Consider the following 14,310-nt stretch of genomic DNA (forward strand, 5'->3'; position numbering starts at 1 on the left):
TCTGTATTTTTTTGGCAGTGAGGCCAGTGCTGGATGTAGGACAGAGCTCTAATTCTGAACAGATCACATGAATGATGCTGCTGTTGTCTTAATTGCTATTTATTTTAACCATTCCTTATCTCCACACAGGCATTATGTGAAAAATGCATTCCACATCAACGCAAAGTTCTACATCTGCTTGACTGTACTTAAAAGGAGAGACAAAATGAGTGTAAACCAATCTCCCCAGCAAATACCAGTTTGGGACTGCTCGTTGGGCTGGGCAGGTGCACATCTAGATAAAATTTCTGGCATCTATTTAAACTTAACAATGTGCACAAGCAGATAATCTCAATGTAAATAATACATCATGGTGGGTTTATGCAAGTGTGCCTACAAAATGCTGATTTAGGTTTCGCTGCTGCAGGGAAAGTGAAGGATATTTTCTCTATGTTCTTACTGCAAATAGGTCATTTTGCTGCCTTGTTTAAAAAAAAAAGAAAGAAAGAAAAAAGAAAACTAGGTGAGAAAAAACTGTGTTCAAAGATGAACTTTGGATCTCAGGCCTCCAGTGGGAAACGGGTGCTTCCTGCCAGGGTGGGACACAGGGGAGTGTGTGTGTATCTGTGTGCACGCTCATTTCATCACTTCACCATCCCAAAAGCCAGCAAAACGTGATGGAAATGAATGCATCTACTTTTGTGACAGCCTGTCTAAAACCGTGTGCCTTTTTCTAATGATGTCTGGGCTCAAAAGACACGTGGGGAATTAGGCTGAGTGCTGACTGTGGTTCAGTTTTTTACAGTGGCTGCCGCAGTTAGTTAGGGACACAGTTGTCATCTGTGAACATGTTTCCTCTCAAGTCAACCCAAGACACAGCTCCAAGCCCGCAGCATTAAACACGTGGCTGTACCACTGTTTGCTTCATAGGTCAACATTTTAGTTCAGTTTGGGTATTTAATGGTGTACAGGGAGAGTTGTTATCAAGCAGTTTCTTCTCTTGCCAATTATCCCCAAAAACACCTCTCCAGCCTAGTGAACACCCTGTGTCTCACCTCAGTGAGTGAGGTGCAGCCTGGCTCGTGTTGGAACAGTGCAGTACAATGATTTTTATTTTCTTTTCCAGACAAAGTTCAATATAAATGCACAGGAATTAATGTCCTTTCTTGTGAGCACTGCAAAGCAGTGTTATCTAACTGATAAACTGATTCTTACAACCAGAATTCTTACAACCAAAATGATAAATGTGTTTGAGTTTGTGATTAAACATGTCCATAGTGAAACTTTGGGAGTTTTTAATTAATAAAAATGTTTTTGTACTTTTATACCAGTAAAGTCTGACTGGAAAAAAAAAAGTTCATAATTGTTTGAAGGGAATTGCCAGTTCCTGTTTTACATTTCTACCCCCATTCTCATTTAAGCTTTCTGTGCTGTTGGGTTTTGTTGTTGTTGTAATAATGCATAAGATTCCCCAGCTGATTGCTTTGTATGATGCTGTAAGGTTGGCCTGAACCAGCATTAGTTTATAGAGCCTGATTGTAACCTAAATAAATAATTATTGATCTGAAAAGAGTCGGTAACTGAAGTGCATGCTATTCTAAATCCAGTTGAGAACAAAATAAAACTTTTACAGAAAGGTGATGATGGACAACAGTGAGTTACAGCAGTCATTTATAGCACAGCAATTATTAAATATTTTAAAAATTAATATTAAATACCACAAAAGTTGGTATTTAATCATTTTTTTCAGGGAAATACAGAGTTACAGACTAAGATTCTGCTGCGTTCACTCCTCAGCTATTTAAGCAGTGACTGTTTCTTTGACCTCTGGGTGTACAAGCTTTTGCCTTTCAGAAACAGCTGGCTCTGCTAAGAACCATTTCCAGTTCCACCCAAGGTGGATCGGGTGACTCTCACTTTATCACCCCTGGAGGCCACCTCAAGGACAAAGAAAAGGGATCCACTCAAAACTAATGTTTTTCTATGGGGGGGAAAGGATTGCACCACCACCTCCTGATGAACACCAGGGAACAGGCTCCTGAGAACCTGAAGCCATTCTGCTTCCTTTCATCTTAATTTGCTGTTTCTCGGGTTATTTCATGGGAAGTGGAAGTTCTTCAGCGTTTGGCTGCCCCTCACCCAGCCCCACTCGGGGGGAACACTGGGGTTTTTAACTTTTGCAGACTCTGGAGACAAAGATTCTTATTGATGTGTCCTGATACACATCACCACCACTCCACCTACGCTTCTAAAAAGAAATGCTGTGCTGTGGGCAGAGCTCTTACATGCCACCATTAGAGTCACACCCTCAGAAAAATTCTAAATATGTGTTAAAATATTTAAGTTTTGTTGCTTTATAGTGAACTGTTATAGTACTAAACTGTACTCACCCCTGATAATGTTACAATTACTATTCAAACACAGCTTCTTGATCTTGTCTTTGGGTATAAAGTTGGCTGCAGTTACTTTTTCCATAACAAATAAAGCTGGAAAAAACAGAATAAATACACTGAGGCGGTGTAGACACTTCACTGGCAGTATTCATAACTGACACAGTTGGAAGTTCCCAGAACAGCTGATTCACACACTCGAGCGATGCTGCAGAGACAGCCCCAGAATGTGCTCATGTCAGTGCCAGGGTGGTATGTGACAGAGCGCAGTGAGGTCAGGGGACGAGCCTTTCAACAACAGGGGGCTTGCTTTTTTAAATATATATATATAGAGAGAGAGAGAGAGTGTGAGAGCAGAATGCCTTAAAAGGAGAGACTGACTCCTATTTAAACTATCCTACCACCAATTGCTTTATAATTTATTTTCTCACTACATGCTTTGTTACATATATAATTATTCAGCCAATTTGTATTCTCTGAACTACCAGCATTGGAGGCTGTACGGTGCAGAGGGAGAAGATGCAGAGTTTAGTTCAGCTTAGAACTGCAAATTCCTGTGCAATAAGGGGTGGGGTTTATCTTGGGGGGCTTTTTTGTTTACTTTGGGGTTTGGGGGGGGTTTTGTTTTAGGGTTTTTTTTGTCTGAAGAGCCTAGTACCTGCATTCAAACTGCACTGCAGTACTGCAGCTTTTATTTCAGTAGAACCAAGATCTTGCAGCTTTTCCATCCTGTTAGGAACAGTTGTTAAGAAGCACAAGACCACAGGAGTGTTCAAACCAAACCATCGCTGCTGCCCTACAGGGAAGGAGGAGCTGTACTCCAACCCGCCCTGTACGCGCAAACCCTTTCCCAACATCACAGTCTCTACTTCAGCGCCCAGCACTCACTTGGGTGTCTCCCTGTGGCTTATGCTCTTCTCCAGCATTCTGAAAGTGGGGGTAGTGTGGAAAATAACAAGTGCTGTAAGACAAGAAAGCCAGAAGCCTGTGGGACAACTGAAGCTGCTACAGAATTGCTGTCCAGGTCCATCTTGTGCCTGAACATACAGATCTCCAGCCAGTTCCATTGCTGGGAGGCTGAGTTTCCTTCCCTACTGTATCAGCTGAAGAACCAAGTGCTCTGCTGAGGTGACAGCATCAGAGTGACACACCACCTCATGCAACAGCCTGAAGGATCTGCGGTGTGTTACAGGAAACACCCATGGGGGACAGTGACACAAGACTGTTTCTGTCATAAAACAATTCAGCAAGAAAGTTTAAAGAGATACCAGTCAAGAGTTTCCACGTAACCTGCCCTAGTTCACTTCCTTGTGCTTTTCATTCTGGGAAATCCATGAACATAACAGTAACAAAGCAGTTTGTTGTTTTTCTAATGCAAATTTCCCGGGTAGTGTAGCATTCATTCAAAATTTGGTCCTTTATTGGGTATTTTAAGCTTACAAATGGTAACAAAAGTATTACACTTCTGCAGAAAACACACCGAATCACATTTCCAAGTGCTCTTCAAAATACTTCTTTAAACCAGTCTTTGATGATTTTGTGTTTAAGTATTCATAATGTTTCCTGATTTTCATTAGGTTACAGGAATTGTGTTACATCACAGTTTACCTGCACTGAAAACACGCTGTCCTTTCACACTTCAGTCCTTGACCTTCACAGGTTGATTTAACTGATTTTCTTCTGACTTCTGCTATTCTTCGAGTCCCAGAGTATCACAACATTAAAATACACCAAAAATAGTAAAAAGTGTAAGCAAGAAATAACAGACACTGATACGGGGAATAAATCTGGTAACCTCTGTGGAGGATGCACCGCAGCGCTCATTAGAGACAGGACGCCCATCAGGGTTACGGACAGAAGAAACTGGAAGATAAGGAATGATGTGTTAGCTGGTGGTGATTTAACAGCCCACAGGAGTGAGCTGTTACTTTCATTACCTGGGTGCTCTATATTCAATCCATACATAGATGACATTGGAGAAAAAAAATTACAGCAGGTCTATGCTGAAACAGTGTGGCTTTCCCTGTCTGGGGCTTTACGCGCAGTTATGGACATAAAATTGGTTTATGCAAGTACTTCAGTATCGTGAAGAGCTGCAACTAAAGAGTTATAGGAATTAAAATTGCTTACCAGGCTCCTGACAATCTTGGGAAATGACTTAAACCAAGAGACATATCCCTTCAGGGAAAGGGAGAACGGTTTCAGCTGCAGGTCCTCTGCCGAAGTCTTCTCAAAGATGGAAAAGGAAGCCACGCAGGCTGACAGGAACGCCAGCGTTGTCACAGCGTAGGCCAGCAGCAGCCCGTCCTTCAGCAACAGGGGCAACATACTGTTCAAACAGAATCACCCACCAAAGTCAGTGCACATTCCAGGTTACGTTTCAAAGAATGTCAAAAAAGGGAAAAAAATATGTTTATACTTAACAGAATTATGGGGGAAAATGGTGTTTTAAAATAATGTTAATAGAGTCCAACTCACCTGAACGTTGATACCAGTAAAAACCACGTAGCCATAAAAGGGATTTCATTTATGATTAAGCAGACTGGTCTAGAATGAAAAGAGACACAACAGACACTGAAGCAACAGCGCTTTGTCCTCTCAAGCTTTCAGGTGGATGCTGCACTCCTGCTCCTCTGGAACACAGGGCAGAGCTCTACCTGCTCCCCACTGGCATCGGCTCAGAAAGTCCGGGAACAGGCAGCACCCAGAGTGCTGGGGCACCCCACTTCCCCCTACACCCCACTGAACCCCAGCGTGCAAACACTCTGCCCTGCCTGGGGGTCTGCAGCAGGAGAGTCGCTCAGCAGAACCCTGACAGTGCCCACCACTGGCACACACAGCCAGGTTAGTGCCCGCTCTGCGCACGGCTTCGAGGAGCTCCTGTACTGCAGCTTGGGGACAACCACCCAGAGAGGTACCAGGAGTCCTCTAGCCCCCAGTTTAGCCTTCCTGTCCGGCATGAACGAGAAGTGGCAAGAAGACTTAGTGTCCAAAGGATGGGGCCAGGCTCTTCTCATTGGGACCCAACAATAGGACGAGAGGCAACAGGCATGAACTGCAGCACAGGAAGTTCCACCTGAACATGAGAAAGAACTTCTTTCCTGTGAGGGTGACTGAGCCCTGGGACAGGCTGCCCAGAGAGGTTGTGGAATCTCCCTCCCTGAAGATACTCAAAAACCATCTGGACCAAATCCTGGTTCACGTGCCCTAGGAGTCTTTGCTTGAGCAGGGTGGTTGGACTAGATGTGACCTTCAGAGGTCCCTTCCAACCTCAGTCATTCTGTGATTGCCTCTCCAAATCTTCCTTCATCCACCATTACTTCCAGATGCACGTAGGACATCCACACACAAGAGCAAAGCTGCCGACTGTCCCTGCTGCCCCCACCTCCTTTGGGGCAGGGGATGGGAAAACAAACCTTAATGATAAAAACAGAGAAGGACCCTGTACCGAGGCATCAGTCACCCTGTTCAACCTGAAACCGTGCTCCAGCCTTGCTGGGCAGCCAAGGACAAGTCTGCTGTCTATGGCAGCATCTCCTTAACCAGCCCCAGAGCCAGCCTGTCCCTGGACAAACAGCCCTGGCTGTGCCCCGTGCCACACCATACTCCAGGAAACACAGTCAGGACACCGGCCCACAGAGATGAGCGAAGCAGGAGAGACCAGCATGGTTGCATTTGTGCACTTCCATTTACAAGTTATTCGGGAAAGCAAATGATTAGAGTTTGTAAAATCAGATGTATTTGTAAGGAAGAAAGCAGCGTGCAATAACAGGGTGAGGAAAAGATCATCAAAATACATCCACAGAAAAATAATTTACTTACACTGACACTAGAAGAATAGATTTTTCATGTACTTGAAAGGAGAACAGGAAAAATGACAATGCACAACTAACCTTAGAAAAGGAAATCAGAGCTGCGTTAGTACACGTGACTGCAATGCAGAGCACTGCTTTAGCTTCTCTGCTGGCAGAGACTGTACACGAATCTATGAGCAAAATGATGGGATGTTTCCAATTAACTGCTACATTTACTCCAGTGCAATTTACAAGTACACAGAGCTGCTGTGTGTACTTGTGAACCACCCACACATGCAAAGAAATACCCCAGAATTATTCAGAAGACCCTTAGTGTAAAGAGCCCTCACTCTTGCTTTAGCTTTCTGACAAGAGCATCCCCACCAAGAAAACACAACATTCCACACATAACCACTGGCAAAGTTCAGTCACGGTGAGAGCCACCCACCTTTTTGACATAAAATTTTGCTCATCATCATGAACAGCCAATACATCAAAGAAAACAAACTGTCTTTTTTTGCCCACCAAATAAAAACACATAAAAACCCACCAAATAAAAACTAATTCTTAGAAAGGATAAATGTTAGTTTTGGGCAATGTTGTGACAAACTCTGAAACATAACTTCTATTTTTTAATTTTAGGTGAGTAATCTGGTAACTCTTGAAATCTTAGGACCAGCTCCATATAATTCTGATTTCAAGGAAACCTGATTTTTGCATGCTAGTCATATTAATGTGCTTAAATTCAATTATATAATATGAATATGACTAAGAAGAGGCCAACATTTGGGAAAACAGTATCATCTTCTTTTCAAACTGCTAATGAGCTTACAATGCCCATCATGGGACTTTTTAATTGAATTTTGCAGCCACTGCAGTAAGAAAAACTAGCACTTTGGAAGCTAAACAAAAAGAGGAGAAATTCCAAGTCTGTATGAGGCTTTAATGTGTATGGAATCTTCTAAAGACTCTTCAGAGGAAAAGAATAAAAATACAGCATTAAATAAAGAATATGGAGGCTAAGGAAGAAAGCCTGGATTTAAAAGACTGGTCAGACCCCTCTGGATATGTGACAGCAATGCACTTGTTAACCCATCTCCAGCAGAAACAGAGCAGCATTTAATGTACACACACGTCTGCACGTCGTGGCAACTACAAGCAGAACTGTTGGTCACACCCCAGTGCTCGGTGCTGGATATAAACCAAGGAGCAATTACAAACACACACTTACCAAAGCAAATTTAAATCCTCGGAGTGAAGGCTGGACGGTTAGTTTTATACAAGTAGGAAGCAGGCTTAGGAATGTTACAGCAAAACTAAAGAATTTTGTAAGAAAAACAGGTTTAATACATGAGTAACTACATCCATGATCTCATATTTTGAAAACAATGGCAGTCAGGAATTCAGTTGTAATATTCACAAGTAGAAAATCACCCAAGGAGACTCAATCACAAGAGAAGAGCACTGAATGGTCTTCACTGAGGTAAGTGCTTTTGAAAAAGGAATAAAGCATCTCCATTCATATTTCAGACCCCGCAGACCTCGACTTGAATTGTTCACTCCCACAAAAACCAGAACTGTCAACTCTGACTTCTAGGAGCACTAGAAGAGGTCGCTCTTTGATGAGGAAAGCACGCAAATTTTAACTCAGCTTTAACCAACCAAGTTGGTTAAGTCAGTATATAAACAAGCAGGAAATTTTTCAGTCATAAATAAGAGGAAAGCATAATATAGGGAAGAAAACTTTTTTCAAGATTTTAATCACCACTTCTCATAACTCTTTGACAAAAGTTACTCATTTTGTAAAAAATAACACAAATAAACTAGCTAAAGGACTACAGTTATGTCTTACCTGAGTTTTAGTTGAGTTTGAGGTGCTATTATATTCTTTATCTTTACAAGGACACTTAGACTACACCAAATATTGGCTACTTTATCCTGGAAGGGAAAAAAATAGGTAATAAGTGATAATTACATAAATTTAAACTGAAGTTTGTGACAACAATAGTGCTTGGTAGGTGGGGGATTGTTGGGTTTTTACTATGATACTGCAAAAGGACACTTGCAGATACACATCATATTCTTAAAAGGTACTTTGAATTATTCTGATCATCAAAAATAGAAAGTTTCAAGAGACTCTTTCAAAATACTCAATTAAAACTCAAATTTTTTTTTCTAAAATAACTGAGAAATCGTTCTTCAGCACAAGAGACAACTTTTCCACTCATGTGATCACACTTTTTGTGAAAATAAGGCTCCAAAATTATCCATCCCTGATTAAACACTGGCATCCAGGAATCTTTTGTCAAACGTGAAGACATTCTGTACACTGTCCCACGTCATTACATACCTGAATGTATTTAGCTGTGCTTATTGCTTGCTAGCAATGACAGAGTTAACCTCTCGTAAATCAAGAAGTCTAAAGACATTAGCAGTTGTGCTAGGATCACTTTCAAAATTAAATTTGTAACTACAGCTCTCATGCTCGTGAAACTCATCCCTAAACAGCTGCTTAAATCACAGCTGTGTAGACATAACAGCAAGGGAGCGACTCGCACCAACAACTGAGGCCTCTTCCTCACGTGCTCACCAGCCACACGGAGTATGCGCTTCAAACCTGCTGAGGATTACAAGTGAGCAGAGGGTTTGGCAGCACCAGCAAACACACAGGACGCCCACTTCATAGCCAATACGATTTTACAACCATCAGCATTTGTTACTGCTTCTGGAAATGGGAACCGATTCAAAGAACCTGTTACACGCACCCCGGTATAAATTTACTGCGCGTTGCTTACGTGGCCAGTTTCTCGTTTTATCTAGATTAGCATCCAGCAAGTCACTCCCCTGATCGACTCCGAAAATCCTTGGGCTAATATTAGACTAAATCCTTAAGCTTTTTCAGACTCATTGGTTATTGTCGTTTACAGATTTTATTTTTAAACCTGGTACTGAAGAAAAAGCGCAGTTTATTTATTTTATTTATAAATAAAAACTGTTTATTTATAAATTCCAGATAATTCCCAATAGGATCATTGGGATTTTTTGAGGGTTTGAGGGGTGGGAAGTCTTTTGAGGGAGGGTTAGTTGGTTGTTGAGGTTTTTTTGTTGTTGTTTTTTGTTTGTTTCTTTGTTTGGGGTTTTTTTAATAAACTAGCAGAGAATACTTCCACACCGCTGCATAAATAAAATGCTGCTTTTGGTACATCAGCATGATTTTCTGAAGGAAAAAAAAAAGTGACAGTGGTGATATTATTTATATCTAAATAAGATTAAAAGAACACTTAAGATGAATCAAACTATGTTAAATATTTGCTTAAACCCCTATTGACATTAAAACTGAAAATTCAAAGCTTTATTTTATTGGTTAAACTTGAAGTTAAGAATCTGCTTTTAAAAGTATAATATTAAGACTCCTGCCCTAATTAAACAAAACAAGAACTTGTTGTTATTTGGGAAATGAGTAGCCTTTCTGTACCAACGAGACTCCTGTGGCATTGGCGTGAGGTAAATGAGAATTTGCTTTACTGGACTGAGGCTGGGGTACTCGGCACCACGCAGCAAGCAAGTGTCAATAGCCTGAGGAAAAGTAAAAGCAGAATTGGCCTAAACTTTTTGGAATATTCTTTGAAAATACCAGGTTCATCTAAAAGGAAGTTCTAGGCTGCACCCAAAACACTATTTTATTTTATTTTATTTTTTTTAAATAATGAATCCTGTTGAAAATAACTGAGCAGAACCAAAAAGAGAGACTGAAGCTGTTAACTTTTAAGGTTCCATCTTCTGACACTGTCAATTACTATGGAATCTATTTCAATGGAAAAATGTATGGATTGAAGTATGGGTTTGATGATGGGATAAGTGTTGTCTACTCGTATAATATCCTGGAAGATGCCAGCTGAGCTGAGGTTAAATACTGGATTAAATAACTGGCAAGAAATGACTGCTGAAGAAGCCATCTCAAATTACGAGTTCTGTGGTGTGTCTCCCACATGAAATCCCTAAAGGTCACGATTAAGGTTTCTCAAGGGATCTAAGAATACAGAACATTTACAGTGGGGTGGGGGAGAAGAAAACATGCATGCCTCAAACAAGCCTCGGTCAATGGGAAAGAGTCTTCTGAGTACTTGCATGATTTGTTCCATGTCGGTACAGAACGGGAGCCAGCAGACAGCGAAGGAAACCACCACGGTCCCTGCTATTTTAGTTAACAACACTAATCTGCAACCAAGAGAAAAAAAAACTTATATCAGAAAAGATAAATCCAGCTCCTGGTAACAAAAGTCAGTTGTTAGTTTATAGTGTAAACCTGTTTTTTTTAAAGAGACACAGATCTGAAGGTAACAAATCTAAACAAAAAGAGCTACCAGCACCACAGGAGAAGTTCATCATCCCCAGATTAGCGAGAACAACTCTGTGAGAACCACACAGCTCCTGCTGTCAATCTAATCCCAGCATGGGTTGCCCACTGCAGCCCATATTTAATTGGGCTTACAGAATGAGGAGTGTTAAGGATGGACACCTTAACAGATTCTGCGATTTGTTCAGTGGAAATTCTTAATGCAGATCTCAACGAGAAATGTTTATTTTGCAGAAAAGCAATACATTACCAACAAGGTAAGTACCTTCCACTAGAAATTAATTCAGAAACACCCACATGCAAATAAGGAGAATCACATTCTCAATGCCAGGCTGCCTGGGTGTATTCTCGAGAAAAATAAACCAGTCTGAAGTCACTTACCCCTTTCCTTTCAGTCCCTTCTTGAAGCACTTCCCAAGTAAATAGCAAAAAAAGGGCAGAGAATGGTAAAGTTCCATTTGCTTATAATTTAAGGCCAAGCAAAATGCCACTGACCCCAACAGGTCCCAGTCATAAGACAAACAAAGCACACCCCACAAGGCAAAGCCAAGGCTCACTGAGTTGTATATGGTTTTTTATGTCAAGGACAAGATACACATCTTGGTACTGGAAGTCAGTAAGGAATGCCCTGCGGGACAAGCATAAAATAGCATGCAAAATAAGTTTTTCCAAGTTTTAAAAACACATTGCCAGTTGTGACTATGTTGTTCACAGACAGAGATAATTTTACGTCTATTTAAAGTGTATTTTTTATATTTCCAAGGCTTGATTCAAAGCTTGCACAGGCAAATATGAAGACAAATAGTGTGTGTTAATTATATATATAATGTAATGTATACTCAGTCAACCAAACTTTTGGTGACAGTGAAACTACTTGGTAGACGTTTCAGGGTAGATCTTTTTTTCTTAGTATCTATATGATTAAGGATAAAGCTTTCAAGAGTGTCTCCTCCCAGCTCCCAAAAGATATAGAATCATAGAATCAGAGAATGGTTTGGATTGGAAGGGACCTTAAAGATCATCTAGTTCCAACCCCCCTGCCATCAGCATATGTGCAGAATATTCAAACACATCAATATTTAAATTATGTGTTATTTAATTCAAGGACTCCTGAGGTTTTTGTGATTATATTATACTTGCAATGCACCCTCAGCCATGACCAGCTCCCTTAGCTGCTAATACTGTACAAACAACGAGTAACAGTTACTAAGGGCAACGTTACTGCCTTGACTTTGAGAACAGGTTCCCAAGCTCAGTAGAGTTTGAAGAGACTAAACTACACTGACTATTAAATTGCAACAAAATATTAGCTTTGTCTTTCACTGTTATTTTTACACAATGAGAGAAACCAAATAAAATACATTTGTACTGTCAGAGATTTCACAATGTTTTGTTTTCTCTTTGTCAATACAAATAGCTGTGATAACACATTCAGATTGTCTCTGTTGTTTTCAGCCCACTCCAATTTCCCACTCAAAAATCACCATGTAAACTTGAAATCTCATCAACAAATTGTCACACCAAAAGGTTGTGATCTGGCAGAGACCTGCAGCAGCAGTTAAGGTTAAGTAAATCTATCAACTTCTCGGGAGCTGGTCACACACAGTGAAGTTATTCACATAAGAGTCTCAGGGCTGGAAGAAACCACAGGAGACTATGCAGAACATCTGTCTGCTTCAGACAGTGTCTGCTCCACCTGGGTCATTCCTGACATGAGGTTTCCTGAACCTTTTTTTAATGACCTTGATGCTGCAGATTCCACAACATCCACAGTCTACTCCAGCATTTTACCATAGTTAAGGTTCAAAAGATTTTTCCATGTATTTAATAAAAAAACACATTCCCTGTGGTAACTTGGGGCCGTTCCTTCTTGCTCTATCCAACATAAGACACACAGAACAGACCACTGCCTTCCCCTTTGTACATCTTGTTTGTAACCCTGTGCAACTTCCTGACCACCAGCTTCTCTCACCCAAGATTACTTGCATTCATTCCCATCCCTACTCCTGTAAGTGATGTCTCCATATGATCTACATCTTTAAAGAGTCAGGCCAAAACCAGAATGTCAGAATTCCCCAACTGTAACTCAGATATCCAATAGCATTATGATTTTTTTTCCCTTCAAAATCTGCTTTCTAAAATATATAATTTTCCAAGTTCACCATGCACTCTTGAAGAAAAACACAAATTAGTAAACTATTGATTATCAAAACTTGATTTAGGAGTAGATGCTGAGATTCAATATCTCCTTGGAATATTTAAAGACCTACATTTATCACAGCTCCAGGATTGTGTCCCTCTGGCTCAACAGCACTGAGCAGCACAGCCTGGAGTAGTCAACTAACAGCATTTGCTTGTCAATGTGTGAAACAAGTAGAAAACCAGAAATCTTGTTAGAAAAGACCCACCTGTGAAGGTGTCTGCCACCAATAATGACTAGTTATCTCTGATGGCCTAACTCGTATCAGAGGCCCAGCTTTTAAATGGTTAGGCATTAAGTGAAGTGAATCCTGGCTCAATTAATCATAAAGACAAGCCAGAGTGGCACATTTTCTAGAAGTGAGCATTTTACACAGCTACACTTGATGCTCTCCTCTGCTATCTCAAGAAGATCTCAGGTGATTCTCTCTCCAAAAACAAATCACAGGAGCACAAGCCATCATTCTTTTCACTGTCAGAGTACCACTGATGTTTCCTGCAATAGTGACCAACAGAAATAAGAGCTTGAGGCACAGAAAGAATGCTATTCATGTTTGGATTGATTGTCTCAATATCAACTGTTTATCTCCAATATTAAAGAAACCTGTAGGGCTGAAATATATCTCTGCTTTGGGGTAGGCAGAAGCCCCTCAGGTGACTTTGTATACAAGTGTAATCTCTGCCCAGCTAAAGACAAGAACCGAACGAAGAATAACGTTGCTTCGTAAATGGAAATTCATTTCACTGCAGAACAAGGATACTGGAAGTGTCCATGGTCAATAAGAATGAGGCCTGGATAAAGCAGTATGCAGAGAGCACTGGAAACCTGGAAAGAAGGATCAAAAAAAAAAAAAGAGAGGAGAAAAGAATTATTTTTAAGTTAGACATTAGACAGAGGAGCTTACACTACTTCTCCAGTACAAAACTTTGCCGCTCCAGTGTGCATCATACGTGTAATAATCATCTTCTCTACAAGTAATCCTCTGTCAGTAATATTTTTAGGTATAAAAAAAGATAAATATTTTCCACATATAAGAAAATACTGAACAGAGACCAGACTGCCCTTTGTCAACCAGCTCACCCACACCCATCACCCACACCCATCTTCAAACTTAGAACCACTCAAGAGAAAAAAAATAAAATCAGAATATTCAATACATTTTTTGGAGATATTCCAAGATGTATCAGCTCTACCAAAAGGAGAGTGCAAGACAAAGCAGTTCCTAGATTCCCCTATGTCACAGCACAAAGCTTGGTTTTATTACCCAAAATATCATTCAGAAGTTCATGGCTTCTAAACTTCAGAGCATCTTGTTATTGAAAGCAATAAAGTAATTGCTGTAAGAGAAGTTAATGGCTTTTTTTTATTTGAAAAGTCTTTAATACAAAATATACTGATTTTCATCAGTTTTACATCAATTGAAGCCATCACCATGTTCTATATTTTAATTAACTTTCATGCTGTTATATTTCTACCCTGTTTTAACAGTAAGTTTTCTTTGGTTTTTAATTTACACACACACCCCAGATACTTGCCTTCTTTTTAGTAGATGTTTCTTTCAAGGAAAAACAATATAAAATAACAGCAGGA

At 40.4% G+C, this 14,310-nt stretch overlaps 1 protein-coding gene across 1 annotated transcript in view; it reads right to left on the minus strand.

Annotated features, from left to right (window-relative positions):
* Window positions 1-4,020: 4,020 nt before the first annotated feature.
* The window catches only part of ALG6 (ALG6 alpha-1,3-glucosyltransferase), a 20,627-nt gene continuing 10,337 nt past the window's right edge, over window positions 4,021-14,310 (minus strand). Inside the window, exons 5-14 of the mRNA XM_010169264.2 lie at window positions 14,256-14,310; window positions 13,481-13,545; window positions 10,902-11,087; window positions 10,246-10,381; window positions 8,016-8,101; window positions 7,395-7,479; window positions 6,192-6,262; window positions 4,848-4,916; window positions 4,500-4,698; window positions 4,021-4,232 (exon numbers count right to left, since the gene is read on the minus strand). The exon at window positions 14,256-14,310 is cut by the window's right edge and continues 37 nt beyond it. Coding sequence (XP_010167566.1) covers window positions 4,035-4,232; window positions 4,500-4,698; window positions 4,848-4,916; window positions 6,192-6,262; window positions 7,395-7,479; window positions 8,016-8,101; window positions 10,246-10,381; window positions 10,902-11,087; window positions 13,481-13,545; window positions 14,256-14,310 — 1,150 coding nt within the window. The 3' untranslated portion in view covers window positions 4,021-4,034. The remainder of the gene's footprint in view (window positions 4,233-4,499; window positions 4,699-4,847; window positions 4,917-6,191; window positions 6,263-7,394; window positions 7,480-8,015; window positions 8,102-10,245; window positions 10,382-10,901; window positions 11,088-13,480; window positions 13,546-14,255) is intronic.

The sequence above is a fragment of the Antrostomus carolinensis genome, unplaced genomic scaffold (genome assembly GCF_000700745.2).
Source record: "Antrostomus carolinensis isolate BGI_N321 unplaced genomic scaffold, ASM70074v2 scaffold1076, whole genome shotgun sequence".
Classification (NCBI taxonomy): Eukaryota; Metazoa; Chordata; class Aves; order Caprimulgiformes; family Caprimulgidae; genus Antrostomus; species Antrostomus carolinensis.